Source organism: Manis pentadactyla, chromosome 3, assembly GCF_030020395.1.
Source record: "Manis pentadactyla isolate mManPen7 chromosome 3, mManPen7.hap1, whole genome shotgun sequence".
Lineage (NCBI taxonomy): Eukaryota > Metazoa > Chordata > Mammalia > Pholidota > Manidae > Manis > Manis pentadactyla.
The window spans coordinates 52212861-52231320 of NC_080021.1; the positions used below are offsets into that span (position 1 = coordinate 52212861).

Genomic DNA, 18460 nt, shown 5'->3' on the forward strand with positions numbered 1-18460 from the left:
TGAACTAATTTACAGTCCCACAAGCAGTGTAGGAAGATTCCCCTTTCTCCACAACCTTGCCAACATTTGTTGTTGTTTGTCTTTTGGATGGTAGCCATCCTTACTTGTGTGAGATATCTCATTGTGGTTTTAATTTGCGTTTCTCTGATGACAAGCGATGTGGAGCATCTTTTCATGTGTCTGTTGGCCATCTGAATTTCTTCTTAGAGAACTGTCTATTCAGCTCCTCTTCTCATTTTTTAATTGGATTATTTGCTTTTTGTTTGTTGAGGTGTGTGAGCTCTTTGTATATTTTGGATGTCAACCCTTTGTTGGATCTGTCATTTATGAATATATTCTCCCATACTGTAGGATATCTTTTTGCTCTATTGATGGTGTCCTTTGCTGTACAGAAGCTTTTCAGCTTGATTTTCATTTTTGCTTTTGTTTCCCTTGCCCGGGGAGATATGTTCAAGAAGAGGTCACTCATGTTTATGTCTAAGAGATTTTTGCCTATGTTTTTTTCTAGAAGTTTTATGGTTTCATGACTTACATTCAAGTCTTTGCTCCATTTCGAATTTACTTTTGTGTATGGGGTTAGACAGTGATCCAGTTTCATTCTCTTACATGTAGCTGTACAGTTTTGCCAGCACCATCTGTTAAAGAGACTGTCATTTCCCCATTGTATGTCCATGGCTCCTTTATCATATATTAATTGACCATATATGTTTGGTTTAATGTCTGGAGTCTCTAATCTGTTCCACTGGTCTGTGGCTCTGTTCTTGTGCCAGTACCAAATTGTCTTGATTACTGTGGATTTGTAGTAGAGCTTGAAGTTGGGGAGTGAGATCCCCCCCCCCACTTTATTCTTCCTTCTCAGGATTGCTTTAGCTATTCAGGGTCTTTGGTGTTTCCATATGAATTTTTGAACTATTTGTTCCAGTTCATTGAAGAATGTGGTTGGTAATTTGATAGGGATTGCATCGAATCTGTATATTGCTTTGCGCAGGATGGCCATTTTGATGATATTAATTCTTCCTAGCCAGGAGCATGGGATGAGTTTCCATTTGTTAGTGACCTCTTTAATTTCTCTTAAGAGGGTCTTATAGTTTTCAGAGTATAGGTCTTTCAGTTCCTTGGTTAGGTTTATTCCTAGGTATTTTATTGTTTTTGATGCTATTGTGAATGGAATTGTTTTCCTGATTTCTCTTTCAATTAGTTTATTGTTAGTGTATAGGAAAGCCACAGATTTCTGTGTGTTAATTTTGAATCCTGCAACTTTGCTGAATTCCGATATTAGCTCTAGTAGTTTCAGAGTGGATTCTTTAGTGTTTTTTCTGTACAATATCATGTCATCTGCAAATAGTGACAGTTTAACTTTTTCTTTACCAATGGATTCCTTGTATTTCTTTGTTTTGTCTAATTGCCATGGGTAGGGCCTCCAGTAATATGTTGGATAACAGTGGGGAGAGTGGGCATCCCTCCCTTGTTCCCGATCGCAGAGGAAAAGCCTTCAGCTTCTCACTATTCACTATGATGTTGGCTCTGGGTTTATCATATATAGCCTTTATTATGTTGAGGTACTTGCCCTCTATACCCATTTTGTTGAGAGTTTTTATCATGATTTGATGTTGAATTTTGTCAAATTTTTTTTCAGCATCTATGGAGATGATCATATGGTTTTTGTCTTTCTTTCTGTTGATGTGGTGGATGATGTTGATGGATTTTCAAATGTTGTACCATCCTTGCATCCCTGGGATGAATCCCACTTGGTCATGGTGTATGATCCTTTTGATGTATTTTTGAATTCAGTTTGCTAATATTTTGTTGAGTATTTTTGCATCTACATTCATCAGGGATATTGGTCTGTAGTTTCCTTTTTTGGTGGGGTCTTTGCTTGGTTTTCGTATTAGGGTGATGTTGGCTTCATAGAATGAGTTTGGGAGTATTCCCTCCTCTTCTATTTTTTGGAAAACTTTAAGGAGAATGGGTATCATGTCTTCTCTACATGTCTGATAAAATTCCGAGGTAAATCCGTCTAGCCCAGGGGTTTTGTTCTTTGGTAGTTTTTTTATTACAGCTTCAATTTCTTTGCTGGTAATTGGTCTGCTTAGATTTTTTGTTTCTTTCTGGGTCAGTCTTGGAAGGTTGTATTTTTCTAAGAAGTTGTCCATTTCTCCTAGGTTTCCCAGCTTGTTAGCATATAGGTTTTCATAGTACTCTCTAATTATTCTTTGTATTTCTGTGGGGTCTGTCATGATTTTTCCTTTCTCATTTCTGATTCTGTTGATGTGTGTTGACTCTCTTTTCCTCTTCATAAGTGTGGCTAGAGGCTTATCTACTTTGTTTACTTTCTCAAAGAACCAGCTCTTGGTTTCATTGATTTTTGCTGTTGTTTTATTCTTCTTAATTTTATTTATTTCTTCTCTGATCTATATTATGTCCCTCCTTCTGCTGACCTTAGGCCTCTTTTGTTCTTCTTTTTCCAATTTCGATAATTCTGACATTAGACCATTCATTTGGGATTGTTCTTCCTTCTTTAAATATGCATGGATTGCTATATACTTTCCTCTTAAGACTGCTTTTGCTGTATCCCACAGTGGTTGGGGCTTTGTGTTGTTGTTGTCGTTTGTTTCCATATATTGCTAGATCTCCATTTTAATTTGGTCATTGATCCATTGATTATTTAGGAATGTGTTGTTAAGCCTCCATGTGTTTGTGAGCCTCTTTGCTTTCTTTGTACAGTTTATTTCTAGTTTTATGCCTTTGTGGTCTGAAAAGTTGGTTGGTAGGATTTCAATCTTTTGGAATTTACTGAGGCTATTTTTGTGGCCTAGTATGTGGTCTATTCTGGAGAATGTTCCATGTGCACTTGAGAAGAATGTGTATCCTGTTGCTTTTGGATGCAGAGTTCTGTAGATGTCTATTAGGTCCATCTGTTCTAGTGTGTTGTTCAGTGCCTCTGTGTCCTTACTTATTTTCTGTCTGGTGGATCTGTCCTTTGGAGTGAGTGGTGTGTTGAAGTCTCCCAGAATGAATGCATTGCATTCTATTTCCTCCTTTAGTTCTGTTAGTATTTGTTTCAGATATGTTGGTGCTCCTGTGTTGGGTGCATATATATTTATAATGGTTATATCCTCTTGTTGGGCTGAGCCCTTTATGTAATGTTCTTCTTTATCTTTTGTTACTTTATTTTGAAGTCTATTTTGTCTGATACTAATATTGTAACACCTGCTTTTTTCTCTCTGTTGTTTGCATGAAATATCTTTTTCCATCCCTTGACTTTAAGTCTGTGCATGTCTTTGGGTTTGAGGTGAGTCTCTTGTAAGCAGCATAGAGATGGGTCTTGCTTTTTTATCCATTCTATTACTCTGTGTCTTTTGATTGCTGCATTCAGTCCATTTTCATTTAGGGTGTTTATTGAAAAGTATGTACTTATTGCCATTGCAGGCTTTAAGTTTGTGGTTACCAAAAGTTCAAGGTTAGCTTCTTTACTATCTTATAAACACGGTCTGATGATTCTTTATTTCTCTCCCTTCTTATTCCTCCTCCTCCATTCTTCATCTGTTGGGTGTTTTGTTCTGTGCTCTTTCTAGGAGTGCTCCCATCTAGTGAAGTCCCTGTAAGATGCCCTGTAGAGGGAGTTTGTGGGAGGAAAATTCCCTCAACTTTTGCTTATCTGGGAATTGTTTAATCCTTCCTTCATATTTAAATGATAATCATGCTGGATACAGTATTCTTGGTTCGAGGCCCTTCTGCTTCATTGCATTAAGTATATCATGCCATTCTCTTCTGGCCTGTAAGGTTTCTGTTGAGAAGGCTGATGATAGCCTGATGGGTTTTCCTTTGTAGGTGACCTTTTTTTTCTCTCTGGCTGCCTTTAATACTCTGTCCTTGTCTTGGATCTTTGCCATTTTAATTATTATGTGTCTTGGTGTTGCCCTCCTTGGATCCCTTGTCATGGGAGTTCTGTGTACCTCTGTGGTCTGAGAGGCCATGTCCTTCCCTAGTTTGGGGTAGTTTTCAGCAATTATTTCTTCAAGGACACTTTCTACCCTTTTTTCTCTCTTCTTCTTCTTCTGGTACCCCTATAATGCAGATATTGTTCCATTTCGATTGGTCACTCAGTTCTCTTAATATTCTTTCATTCTTGGAGATCCTTTTATCTCTCTCTGCATCAGCTTCTCTGCGTTCCTGTTCTCTGTTTTCTAGTCCATTAATGGTCTCTTGCATCTCGTCCATTCTGCTTTGAAGTACTTCCAGAGATTGTTTAATTTAAGTATTCTCCCTCCTTTCTTCTTGCATTATTCTCTGCAAGTCCATCAGCATGGTTATGACTTTTGTTTTCAATTCTTTTTCAGGAAGACTGGTTAAATCTATCTCCCCAGGTTCCTTCTCAGGGGAAGATGTAGAAGATGTCAAAGCTGTTTCTGTAGTCTTGTCTGGATCAAATTTTTTTGCCTTTTCATGTTGATAGGTGCAGTGGTATGCTATTGACGTGTCTGTCAGCTGGGAAAGCCTAGACTTTTTCCACTTATTCCTGGCCTTTCTTTACTGGGACAACTGCGACCCCTAGTGGCTTGTGTTGGGCAACTGCGTGTAGACTGGGTCTCTGCATCTTGCCTGGCAGGTATGGAAGAAGCTCCCTTGCTGTGGGCATGGCCAGCCTCAGGCCGCTGCTCTGCTATGGCGGAGCCCCAGAGGGGTAATGGACGGGGGCTGTTTGGCTGTTTACCTCCGTGAGGAATTTCAGAGCTGTTGCCCAGGGGGTTAGTGCGCCCGGAGTTCCCTGAAATTTCCAGCTGCTGGACTGTGACCCGGGATGCTTCCATCCAGTTGTGGGGTCCCTGTCACTTCAAGACTTTCAAAAAGCACTCACTTTTCTTTGTCCCAGAGGCACCAGCTGTGGGACCCGCTCACAGGTCTTACTGTCCTGCTTCCCTAGTTTCCAGCACTCCACTCATGCACTGTGTGTCTGCCCTCTGGTGCAGATGGCTAGGGCTGGGTTTTTAGCAGTCCTGGGCTCCCTCTCCCTCCCCGCTCCTACTCCTCTCCTCCCGCCGGGAGCTGGAGTGATGGGCCTCGGGTCCTGCCGGGCTGCGGCTTGTATCACCCCTTTCACCAGGCGCTGGGTTCTCACAGGTGTGGATGTAGTCTGGCTTTTGTCCTGTGTCTTCTGATCTCTCTTTTAGGGATAGTTGTATTTGTTGTATTTTCAAAAATATATATGTTTTTGGGAGGAGATTCCCACTGTCCTACTCATGCCGCCATCTTGGCTCTGCCTCTAACTTCATTCTTTAGTGTGAAGTTCACTTTATAAAAGAGGAGCTTAAGGAATAGAGATACTAAATTACCTGGACAAGTTATTAGAGGCAGAGTGGTCAGACTCTTGTCTCCCACACTAGAAAATAAATTCCAGTGACAGCCAATAGCACCTAACAAACACTCAATACATGGTTGTTAAGTAAATGAACTTTTGTTTATATTAATGTGGGAAATGGGAACCAATTCTATGCAATTTTCTTTCATGAGTATTTAGTACAATTCCACATTGCATTTTTTGTACATGTGACAAAGTACATAGAAGTCATTATTTAAAAAATAACTCATGAATTAGCTAAATCTGTCACCTCTTTTGAAATATGGCAATCCAAGAATTAGCCTAGAGGAGATAAACAAATATTTGTTCTACTCTGGTTATTTTTCCAATAAAATCAGTTACATTTTCCAAAAATTATGAAATTCCAGATACTGAGTAGTAGAATTAGATAAAGCAACATGCAAAGTAGTTATTTATTAATTGAAAAATTCTCCAGTCATAGAAACGGAGGAAATTATACATTTAGGAATTATATTACTGGTGTTACATGCTAATATACCTCTTCCAACTCCTCAGAGCAGGCAATTGTGTTTGGGTAGCACTTGTTCTGATCTGGTGTTAAATAGTTCAAACAACACCTCTGATTATAAGTTTCACTGTTTAGAAAATAAGATTTAATGGCAATATTACAGAAATAAATATCACAGCTAGGGTCATTGGCATTGTCCTAAGATTGAAAAGTTGTTTTTTTGCATTAACTTTCTCAAAACCTCACAATCATCTCTTGGATAAGGAAAGGCAGAAATGGAATTAGTTCTTCACAATGCAGATAAAGACTGAAAAATATTTCTGGCTATTTTTCAAAGATAAATCTTCAGGAATCATAGGGAACATTTAAGCTTCAGAGAAAGAATATCCATACTTCAGAAGCAATGCATATTCTTCAAAGCCATATTTGCCTTTAAGGGAGCCGTGATCTTCATGATAGTTTTGCTGGGCAGATGCATCTGGGGAGGTCTCTCCCTGTACTCCAGGTGAAACCTCAGCCTGGATGGGGGAGGGTTCTTGACTCTGAACAAGAAAGAATTGTCATGCAGGTCAGACAAGTGTAGGTAAGGAAGGAATTCATTAAAGCAAGAGCAGCAGGGAATGGTGGCTGCCTTATAGGCAGCAGAGAATAGGAAAGTGCAGAGGGAAAGAGGGAAACTTCTCAGCCTAGGGCAGATTCCCTTGCTCTTAAAGCCAGAGTCACCTGGCATCCTGTGTCTGCTTGGATATGCATGGCATTGGGACAGCCCCTACCAACCCAGGATTTGGGGGAACCACAGAGTACCATATGGAGTGAGATCATGCTCTGTGAACTTCCCAAAGTAAGGAGATTTTTCAGGCAGGCTCCTGCAGCTGCAGTTCATTCTAGGTTACCCAGATGATGGGAACTTGCAGGCCCAAGTTGAGCTCTCAGCAACCACTCTCTACTTAACAGGAGTAAAGCAGAGTCAGAGTGAAGACTTGGAAATAGAATGAAATAGTAGGGATAAAATGCAGTAATTTTGATTTAGAAATATTCAGAAAGTTCTCAAATCCCTCCTCCTCTCCACTTTTGGTAGGAAGCCAAGGAAGCCAAGGAAACAAAGTTTCTGTTAAGGCTTCAAGAATATAAAGGAATCACAAGGTGCTTGGGTGCTTGAGATTAAAACAATTTAACAATGTATTACCCTCAGCAGGACTGAGTGGTATGGGACAGCTTGTTAATCATAGTCATGGAAGCCCATTAGTTTATATTACAGTATCCGGGTAACTTTTACAGAAATAGCTTAAAATATAACTAGCATCCTGAATACACCTATAGTGACCTAATAGTTCCAAATGCAACTGTTTCTGGGTGCTGACTCCCCCCCTTAGCTTTGTAGTAAATGTGTAAAAGGCATGGCCCTGCTGTACTCAGGGCTCAGACCTTTGGAGATCACTCTCCTCTGAGCCCACCAAAGTAAAATAAACTCCACCCTCCAAGACCTCCGAGTGCTGCCTGGTTCTTCTGTCAGTGATCCAGTCCAGGTTTTCCAGTTTTCTGTAACAATTTGAGTGGTGAGAAAGCTTTATTTAAAAGTATGCCCTTAAAGAAAGGAAAGTGTGGGAGTCTTCAGAGAGGAGTGGGCTAAAAGACTAGGGATTCTGTCTTTTAAGGTCTCCAAGAATGGGGCAAAGGACAGAGGGGAGATTGTTGGGCATAGGCTGGTCTCAAGATGCTTATCTCTTGTTAGAAATACCATGTCTCCTCTTCTCTATTATCAGTCCTCCAGCTAATTCTGTTAAATAAACTTAATACAAGGGATTTATTGATCCTGTTCCTCTCCAAGATAGTGGTTACCATTAAGCAGTGGGGACATATAATTTACGCCTAGTGCCCTGCCCTTATGGTGGGCTGTTGGCTGATTACTAAAGAGTATGTTAGGAATCTTACTTCTCAACTCTATGCTTTTAAAATGGAATCTTGGCCTTAAAGTTCAGTCCCTCTTGTTTTCACTATGCTATTTATATCCCAGCATTTTTAGGAAAATTAATCATGATGTTTGTCTCCTGTCTCTGCCCTCCATCAGTAGGATTAAATATTTTATTACTTCTACTGTAAGACCATATTATCTGGATTATGGTTAATTTACATGTGGAAAAGATGTCCACTAAAGTTTTCATGAGATTGAGCTACTGTGTTTTTCTATCTTATGTAAAATTTAAACCACAACAGAAAATAAAGTCTATAAAGGCAAAAGAAATATTTAAAATTTATCAATATAAAAGTATTTTGCAGCATTAAATATAAGATTATATTAATATGAGGAGCTATGGTGTTTTGGGGATATAAACTCATAAGCAGTGTGAATAAATGTAAGAAACAGAAAAGAAATAACACTGTAAGGCTTAATGGACCTCAAGTAACAAAAAACAGTAAAGATGTTATAAAACAAACAATTCTAATATTAATTATTTCATGGAGATGTTTCAATGTTAATATAAAGGTAGATAATAAAATTTTGTCCTGGGATCTAATTTCAGGTTAACCACTAAGTTAGACTCTCAAGTAAGCTAATTCTTCTAGCTTTCATAAGCTTTAGTTTGCCACCATAAAATGCCCATTTCCAGGCCATAAAAAGAGATCCGGTGGAAAGCTCTTGAGATCATTTGAATTAAGTAAACTGTATCTGTACCTATACATATGGAAAGGCATTACTATACTTCAATATATTATATATAGTATTTTTATTATGATTATATAAGTAATATTTATATAGCACTCATATAGTAAGTAAACAATATAGTAATGTAAGTAATGTTCATACAGTAACCAAGTTTTAGTACCATTGAGATAGGAAGGCAGCAGGGCATAACTCCAGCCCAACTAAAGTACAGGGTAGGCCCTGGAAAAGGATAAAGTCTTAAAAAACAGGGTGCTTGAGATTGAAACAATGTAAAAATTTATTCCCCATCAGGACCCAGTGGTATAGAACAGCTCATTGCTCATAGTCATGTAGGCCCATTAGCTTACAAAGGGTATCCAGGAAACCTTCACAGAGATAGGTTAAAATATAACTAGCATTCTGACAATCTACAGAAAACTCCCACTGCAGCAAGCATAAAGCCCTAGACACCGAGACCCCAAATGGCAACCTTGCCCCTTCCTGCACCCGCGGGGAGTTCCATACTTTCTCTTATCCTGAATAAAGCTCGTTCTCTCCGTATCTGAATATAAACTAGGGATGTGCATGTCTGTTGTTCAGTTCTTAAAATCATAATATTGTTACTGTTTCAATATTTTATTGCTTAAGAAAACTGAGAGGCTAAGTTTAAAGAAACTGCCTTAAATAATGAAGCTTCAAAGAACCTGTAGCCAGAAGAGACCAGAAGGTGTAAACATCTGTGTGGAATTGCAGGTGAGAAAATAAAGTCCCAGCAGCCTGGTAAGGAGGGTCTATGAGGGAAATACTTTAAATAACAGAGACAGGAAACACGCACATGAATAAAGAAAAGGGAGCAAGAAGACACGTGATTGGGCTTGTTTTTTAAGCTGGATGAAAAAAGAGATTTACAAAGGTCAGCCATTTAATGAGTTGACAGCTTTGATAGTGAAACAGATCTGAGTGAAACAGAAGGTCAGAATCAGATGTCCTTAAAGTCAAGAGAAGGATTTTGGCAAAGGTGGATGTAAACACAGACACATCTGAATTTTTTTTAAAGTATTTGAAAATACTCTCTATTGAAATGTGAATTGGAAAACCTTATTTAATATACATGATCAGATTAAAGTTGATATTTGTCAAGGAATGAAAGTTCACTTTTTAATATTTAGTCACCTGAGTTATTAAGATACCCTCAGAATACAATATTCACTTCTAACTGTAATGATTTTAAAGCCTTGTGAAAAACAGTAAATGTGTATTTATAAACACTAACACATGAATATGCATTCACTGTGGAAAATTCAACACAAATACATGTAGAAGAAAGAATTAGTGGTTCCCCTTCACTCTCCCTTAATTCCTCTCCCCTCCAGTAAGGCAACAATTTTTAAAATACATATTTTTGAAGTGTCCTTTCAGATCCAGTCCATAGTGTATTTTTTACTATGTATTTTTAAATATGTTTATGAACACATATATACATATATAAGTTTCAGGTTTTTCATAAATACTAAATATTTATGGAAAATATGATAAACATATTTATATAATTCTACAATTGTTCTATTTTTATCTAATAGGTTTCCACATCAATATTTACAGATCAACCTCATTCTTTTTAACCACTGCCTAGAAGTCCATAGACTACAATGTAGTCTATCTTCTGTTGAAGGACATTTAGGCTGTTTCCATATTTTTTTACCATAATAAATATAATATCAGGGATTTAAGATAAAACAAATTAATTTTTAATTATTATCCTCAAGCTAATGGAAAAACAATGTTGAATGTCTGTTATTTCTTGCCTTTCAAAATCATTTCATCCTTTGCAAAACTTCTGTGATTTAATTTTCACTGATGTTGGTTAAATGAAACTAATTATGAGACAACCATTGGGGAAAAACTCTCAAAACATGTAAATCTTTTCAATAGACACATTTCCGAAAATTCCATTTAGGTTTTAAATGTCATGATCCTGAAGAACCACTTTATGAAAACAGCAGCAAAATAGAGAATGAGTTTAGCAATAAGGCTAAAATGTGTTTGAAATTCAGTTCTAATCAGGAATATTCCACATGATGTTTTGTGCCTTAGGGTCCTAATCTGCAGAGAAAAATAATAATAAATTGTAATTTTATTTGTTACTGTGAGGAATAAATAAGGGTTATCTCTGACAGAAAGAATGCATTAAACAAATATAATTACTCTTTTCTACTAGGTACTCAATAAATGAAAAAAATAATGTTCAACTCTGTTGGTTTAAGTGTGTGTGTGATTCTATGGATGTGTGTGTCTATTTGTATGCCCCACCAAAAATTAAAATACACACTCTTCTATCAATGTATACAATATATCTTTGGCAAAGGGACTATAAATTAAAATTGGGGAATTAAATCAGGAGTTTTCTTGCACTATCTAGATCAGTATCTAGATAAGTCAAGTAATTGCTTGATCACTTGCTGTCTTAACTATGAAAACCAATGCTATATTGTTATTAAATATGTATATCAATGAATGGTTCTCAAAGTGTGATCTCTACACTAGCAGCAACACCTGGAATACTACTGAAAATGCAAATTAAGCCCCATCCCAAACCTACCAAACCAGAAACTTTAGGGAATGAACACAATATGTTCCAATGAGTTCTCTGCACGATTCTGATGTGCTCAAGGTGTAGAAATACTTATGTATATCCTTAAAAAAATACTAATATGTGATGTTATTCATTTAACTACTCATATAGCCTTACAAATGAAATACATCCAATCAGTATATTTTTAACATGTCCAATGAAATTTTAAGTATTATAATGATAGAGAAATCAAAATAGTGAATGCATTTTATCTTGCCAAATTCCCCTCCTGATTAGTCTGTTACCTGTGCTGCCTTTTACCCAGGTTTCAGAAATGACATTCTTACTAAGTGTTTTCAGATGTTCATCAGTTAGCTGAGAGTTTAAATCTGGCATCGTTTTCAGCATCTTCCACACAATGTTATGTTCATGTAGTGTCCTATGAATTGGCCTTAAAAAAAAAGAAAGACCACAGCATAAATGCAAACAAACCCAAAAAGTTCTTGATTTTTAAGCTTCAAAATCTGTATTTGCTTTTTATTTAAGGGTTGCTTTAAGGATACCTGTGATTATATTCCATTTTGTCTTAACCAAATCAACTTTAGAATTTGTTCTTCCCATAATATTAAGATGCAGCACTACGGAACTTATAAACTTTCAGAAATTACATAGTGCCTTCACCTTCTTTCTATGGAAAACTCAGTTATTCATTTATAAGATTACATTTTTTATTATTAGTCATTACAATAATAAAGACCTCTTCAGATAGTGAAAAGATGTTTTGCCCACTATTTATTCTCATTCCTTTTAAGTACTATTAAAGTTAAATCAAATGAAGCTGTAATGTAGCATTTGAGGATACAAATTTTCAGTGAAAAATGCATATACAATTTTAAATAAAACATAGTAATCATATGATGGATATTTATTTCATTTAATTATTAAATTCAGTGTTTAATAAATATAATACCATAAACAAGATACAAAATTCATATTGGTTCTAAGTTCTCAAGGGACTAACCCAGCTGTCATACCATTATTAAATGCTCAGTATTTTTCAAGCAATTTAAAAATATCTACTGTGAAAAAATCAGTTGAGCAGCAAAAAGGGAATTCAGGGGTAATCACATATGCAGGTTTACCGGAAATAGTCCCAGTTTATATATAATCTGTTGGCCTATCTGATATGTATGTGTTTGTGTGTGTAGACTTTCTGGATAGAAATATAAACTGTTTTTTTTTTGTTATGGGTTATCGCAAAAAGTTGGAGAAACCCTAGTTTAGTAGATAGCCTTAAGAAATGGTCTTAAGAAACTGGCTCCCTACTTACCATTATTTTAAAATGTGTACTTCAAATGCTATAATAAAGATTCGGTATTCAGAAACGGTGTGATATCATAGCCTAAACCTAAAATAAGAGTTGTTTTAGAAACCAAACAGGAGGTGTGTCCTGCTTGAAGTTTTCACTATGTATTCAGTAAGACCAAGAAATGACACCAGAATGTTCTTGGGGTAAAACAGTTTATAACCAGCTTTGTTCTCCAGGTGGTAAATTGAGCACTAGAATCACATCTGCATCCAGCAGTCTACAGGTCTGTAATCCACCTCTGTCTCTGCCTCCACCCAGAGCACTGGGCAGAGCTCTTTATATAGTGACACAGTCAATAATAGCTTATTGCCTACAGGTATGGAAGCAGTAGGCTAGTAGTAGGCCAATTATATCAACAAGTAGTTTAGGGTCAGATGAAGATCCTGGCCATGGGAACTTCCATTTTCCCCACAAGATAGTAAGGAAATAATATCATGGACTATAAAAAGGACATACATGGCAAATATTTGATATATTGGTTGCCTGCAATAATTCAGAAGACTGACCAATTGCCTAGGAAACCTACTGCTTCATAGAACATAGTTGGAATAGCCAAAAAGTTACACTTTCTTTTCCCAGTTATTTGCAACTGAGGCTAAAACCAACCAGTTTCGACCATAAATGTAAAGGAATAGAGAGGATCCAGAAATGTGGGGTATGATTATAAATGCTAAGTGTTTCTTGACCCCATGCAGCAAGAAAGGACTGAAAAAGACTTGACTGTTAAAGGCTTATTAAGCTTTCTCAATTAAATATAGGCACTTAACCCTATGGCAAAAGTCTAATTAAAAGTTTTGCCCTCCAAATCCAGCCAACTTTTTTCAGAAGACCTTAAGGCAGCCTAAATTAAAAGAGAGGCAGTGTGGATAAAATGAGAGTTCCTGTAGCCAGAATTCTCTCCTGGCCATGGTTGACTAGCTCAGTGCACACCTGTGGGCAATACATAGCTGTTGACTCTATAAAGGAGCTCTGCCCAGTGTTCTGGGCATGACACAGTGGCAGGGCTGCAAGGCTGCAGGAGAGCAAAGCAGAGGCTGGAGTGGTGACAGCACAGAGGACAGAGGCCCAGAGGATGGCTGTGCAGGATGACTGTGCAGAAAGGCCCAGAGGACGGCTGTGCGGGACGGCTGTGCAGGCAGAGAGGCCCAGAGGATGGCTGTGTGGGACGACTGTGCAGAGGGGTCCCGAGGACGGCTGTGCAGACAGAGGCGTCCAGAGGCAAGGGGAGAGACCAGCTTGCTGCATGCAGACTTGCTCTGAGTGAATGGGATTTTAGTAACTGATCTGCCACCTGGAAATAAAGTTGGGGATAACCCTTTCACCCCAAGAACGTTTTACTGTTGTTTTCTTTGGTCACACTGAATCCATAGTGAATTTGCCCCGGGCTGAAACCCATTGGCAAAACAGGCAGGAATAGGAAGAAATAGAAAGGACTTAAAAACAATGTCTAGAACAGAACCTTAATTTGATTACTAGTATATAGAAGATAATGTAGACAGATAAATCAGAAACTTTTATTTCTGAGGGATTTGTATCACTAAGGAATCCAATATTCTGGCCTAATAGCTTTGACTTATTGAACTTGCAAACCAAGTAAATAAAATAAAATTGTGCAATACCCTCCACCCTTCAAAGGAACATACTCTGCAGTGTTATCAGATTTCTCAATGAGCATTAGAGACAAGAAAAAAGTTCTCAGATAGTGAAGCCAAGGGATACTCTTCTCACAAAAGAGATCCAGGATCTAATTTTAAAAAACTTCTAATACTGTTAGGCAGAGGTTTTTATATCAGCCCAGAAATTAAGATTGTTACTATAAACCAATGATTACAGTGTGTTTCCATTTCTTCTTTTTTCTGAATGTAAGTTTTTATGGTAGATAGCAGACGTCTGGGCTCCATAATTATATATTATGTAGGTGGATAACAAGAGAGAATTTGATTATCTGGTTTTTATGTTAGTAGACCAGAAGTAGCAATTCTCATTCTTTATGGAGAGGAGGGTACATCCTGGACTTTGAGATGAGGTAATAGGTATGACTTTGGATTTTGTTTATTGGTAAAAGAGTGAATATATTGCATGTGTTGAAAAAGGATATGCAAAGGTAGTTGGTAACCAGAAAGAGGCAAACCATAAAATAGATGCTAGCTGGTCTATCAAAAATTAATTCCCCTTCTTTCCAGACACATGGCTAGAAAAAATTTCCAAGCCATCCTTATTCTGGGCTGAGTTCTAGTCAATGGAAGGTGAACTATAATAGGAACTATAATATTTAATTCCCATTACATGGTCAATTTTTGTTTATTTTACACTTGTAGCTGAAAAGATTATATGCTCATCTGTTAAGTACAAAATCATATATATAAAATACATATATGTAAAAAGGTACATATATATGTATGTGTGAATTTGCATATATATATAAATGCATGTAAACATGTATACTTCATATAGATATGTATGTTGGTTTGTGTCTACATATAAATATAAATAAGTACTAATAATACATTTTATATTACCTACTATGTGCCAGATACTCTTTATATAGGTAAAATATTTTAACACATTTTCTTATAACAAATCTTTTCCCATTTAAGAAATAGGAAAACTAATGCAGATTCTAATTAAATCTCAATGATCAAGATGTAACTAATGATGAAGATTTCATGACTGACAGTCAGAAACAGAAGTAAGTGGCAGTGCTAAAAACCCTGGACGTTTGGCCCTGGATTACTTGTTTGAGATTTCTAGCTCCTGGTCAAAACCTTTGCAGTTTTTCCTGACCATACGCTACTAACTATAAAGGCTTTACCTGAGAGGCCTCATGGGGAATGATGCCCTTCAACAAAAGATGTTACACAGCCAATGCACTGCAGTCTCTGAAGGGAACTGCAAAGACTTGGCCCCTGCAGGCCAATCATGCTCTTAATCAAAGCTACATTCCTGATCCAAGCATCACCATTTGGAGGTCTCCTTATCAGAGAAACTTGAAGACATTTTCCCAAATCTAACTCGGTATTCAGTACTTTTCTACTCCTGGTCTTTTGCCTTTGCCACCACCCCAAACTCCAGGCCCGTAAAACTGCAGAAGTCTTTTTTCAGGACTTCTCAACAAAGAGTCAACACCCATTATGAGCTAATCTACCTGACCTATGACTGGTGCACCCTTCCATGGGGTAGAAATGAACAGGGAGAGTTGATGTTTTCTCCAGTTTTAGAATATTGGTTATATCATAATAGTCACAGGTTAAAGGCTTCATTGTGGCTTCCATTTTGGCTTGTTGCTTCAATCAGCTACTCTGAGACCTGGCTGCTCCCTCCCCTAGGTCTCCTAAGCTACTGATAATGTTCTTAATCACAATTGTATGCTGTAATGTATTAGTACTCATTATTCTGATCTTTCTACATCTCTCTTCAAATTTTATATATTTGATCTATATATTCTATTTATTTTGGTTGTATTTCATCTAACCTCCTATTACCACCATTTCTACCTTGTTTGTGCTACCCCATTTGGGCACTGGTCTTAAGGGTTTCATCCTAACAAATGATTAGCACAATCCACAGTTCTAAAATTCCCCCCAAATTTTTCAATTTATTCTAACATACAAGCCTGTATTTACCATACTCAGGATGGTATATCAAGACATTCAAGTGCGAAAACTTAGCCTTCATTTCCTCTCTTTAAACATGGCCTTCCTTCATTTCTGTCTCAATCTCTACATTTACTATTGGTGGGAACTTCTTTTACATACTTCATACCCACTTTTGTACCACAGCTTTCTGGCCCACTCTTAACATACAAAACTACAGTGAAAGAAATTAGATTAACAAAAAAGAAAAATGTATACATTGAGAGATGTTTCAAAAATTATAATGCCTAAACTACCATTAGTAGTAAAGAGTTATTTTTTAAATAATGTTATTATTAGTATTATCATCATCATGAGTAACCAGACCACAGACAATGGTGTGACAAAAGTTATTCCCTTTGTATTTTCATTTACTCACCTTTACCTCTATTTCTAGTCCCCATTCCAGCTGATGACAAAAAACACAATCTTAGTATAATCCAAGTATTTTAAAACATATCAGTGGTAAAAAAAATAATTTCAGGATTTTCCTTTCTACTCCTTTCTCTCCTAGTGATTATATCAAAACTAGGAGCTTAAAAAATCATGACAAGTATATGGCTTTTGATGAGCAGCACCTGCATGCACTGGCATCTGTTGAATAGAAACTATCACATATAGCCACTGGCATCCTTGCTAATATCCACTGAATTTCCAAATACTTAATGTTATAGTTACACATGACCTAGATTTCCACAAAGCTCTTATAAACGAGTTAACTTGTTCACTCTCAGCTAATTGTTCACAAACTCTTATCATTAAGGAGAGAGTTTTGATTACTTCAGTAAATATCCCTGAGGCAATGGGAAACTAGTTAGAGCTTTCTTAAGGCCTGTACTCCTAGTACTAGCTTATTCACATTTACTCAATTGTGCAAATGAAATGAAGCTTCTGCATTATTCTATACTGATCTAATCTTTCTAATAGTCTCCAGTCTACTAGACTGAAGAGTGAAACAAAACAAAACAAAAATCTTTGTACTTGTCTCTTAACAATAATATATATATTCTAATAGAATCTCCATTCAACTTAAATGCTGAGGATACACAAAGTTTAGCTTCCTATACATCTGTCTGATGTATATGGCTTTTCTTAGAGGACTCAGAATCATTTGTAAATGTGTTTAATCTTCCAGAGTTAGTCCACTCAAAATTCTTCTCCCCAAGAGATGGTGGAAGCCTAAAGGGAATTGATTGTGTCCTTCTGGCAGTGGCTAGAGGAACAGATGGTCTGCATGTGCTGAAAATTTTGTTGAAGAAGTAAAATTAATTTATATTACAACAAATAAACACAGCCATTAAGCTTGGGCAGGATGTTTACCAATAAAACAATAGTAAATCAGAGCATTCAGTATAAGTAAAGGAAGAAAGCAGTGGTGGAATATGCCATAGAAGCAATAGTTAATATGAAGATCAAAGAGATTAATTTCCTTAATGACACATAGCTAATAATGATAAAAAAGATATTGAAATACTAAATATCGCTGAGTAAAGAACAAATCATTATTGCTAAGGCACACACAAATACACATGAATACAAACAAAACCCCTAAATTAAAATACAATAGTTATGGGCTCTCATAATAAATTGATAAACTATCTAATAGAAGAGAATACAGGAGGAGATTAAAGATGGCAGTGTAAGAGGTGACACAAAGGCCTCCTCTAAAACCACATGTAATATGAAAATATAAGTAATACAACTAATCCTGAAAGAGCAACAGGAAAGAGGGCTGTGCCAGACTGCATACACCTGGAGAAAAGAAAAGACCTCATGGAACAGGATAATGTACCAACGCCATGGCCCAGCAAGATCCATGCCCATCCCCCAACCCAACTAATAGGTGGGAGAAAGAGAAACGGAGTGGGGAGGGAGTGGGGGCCTGGGACTGCTGAGCACCTAGCTCTGGAGATCTGCTCTGCGAGCAAAAACCTACACTGCATGGTGCTCTGGTGATTACGGGGGTTAGAAAGCTAAGACAGGCAGAATACCTGGAGAGACTGAGATTACAACTGCTTATGGAAAACAGGGATCCATATCTGGCTGCTCTGAGACAAAAGAAAGGAGGGCAGCCCAAGAAAATTCCTAACAGTGAGAGGGGTACTAAAGGGGCAAGGTTTACACAGAGATTACTGCTCAGGGGAAAGGAGTGGTAGACAACATTGTCTGGGTTCACTCTGATCAGCAAGTTGGGAACTTTCACGATATTCAGGTGCCCCAGCCCCTTGGCTGGCTATGTAGCTCCAAGACCACCCTCTATGATATGCAGCCTGCTGTGCCTTCCACCCAGCCAGCTTGCACCTGACTCACAAACCAGAAAACCCAGCACTGGCATTAGGCAGGCCAGAAGAGAAGCCCTGTCTATGACAGCTACAAACACAAAGCATAGAGGCCTATACCAGTGTGCTTGGCCGA

The 18460-nt window shown here is 37.4% G+C and overlaps 1 protein-coding gene across 1 annotated transcript in view; it reads right to left on the reverse strand.

Moving 5' to 3' along the window:
* The window catches only part of CNBD1 (cyclic nucleotide binding domain containing 1), a 296599-nt gene extending 284975 nt beyond the window's left edge, over window positions 1–11624 (reverse strand). Inside the window, exons 1-2 of the mRNA XM_036925074.2 lie at window positions 11608–11624; window positions 11350–11495 (exon numbers count right to left, since the gene is read on the reverse strand). Of these exons, the coding sequence (XP_036780969.2) occupies window positions 11350–11495; window positions 11608–11624 (163 nt within the window). The remainder of the gene's footprint in view (window positions 1–11349; window positions 11496–11607) is intronic.
* Window positions 11625–18460: the final 6836 nt, after the last annotated feature.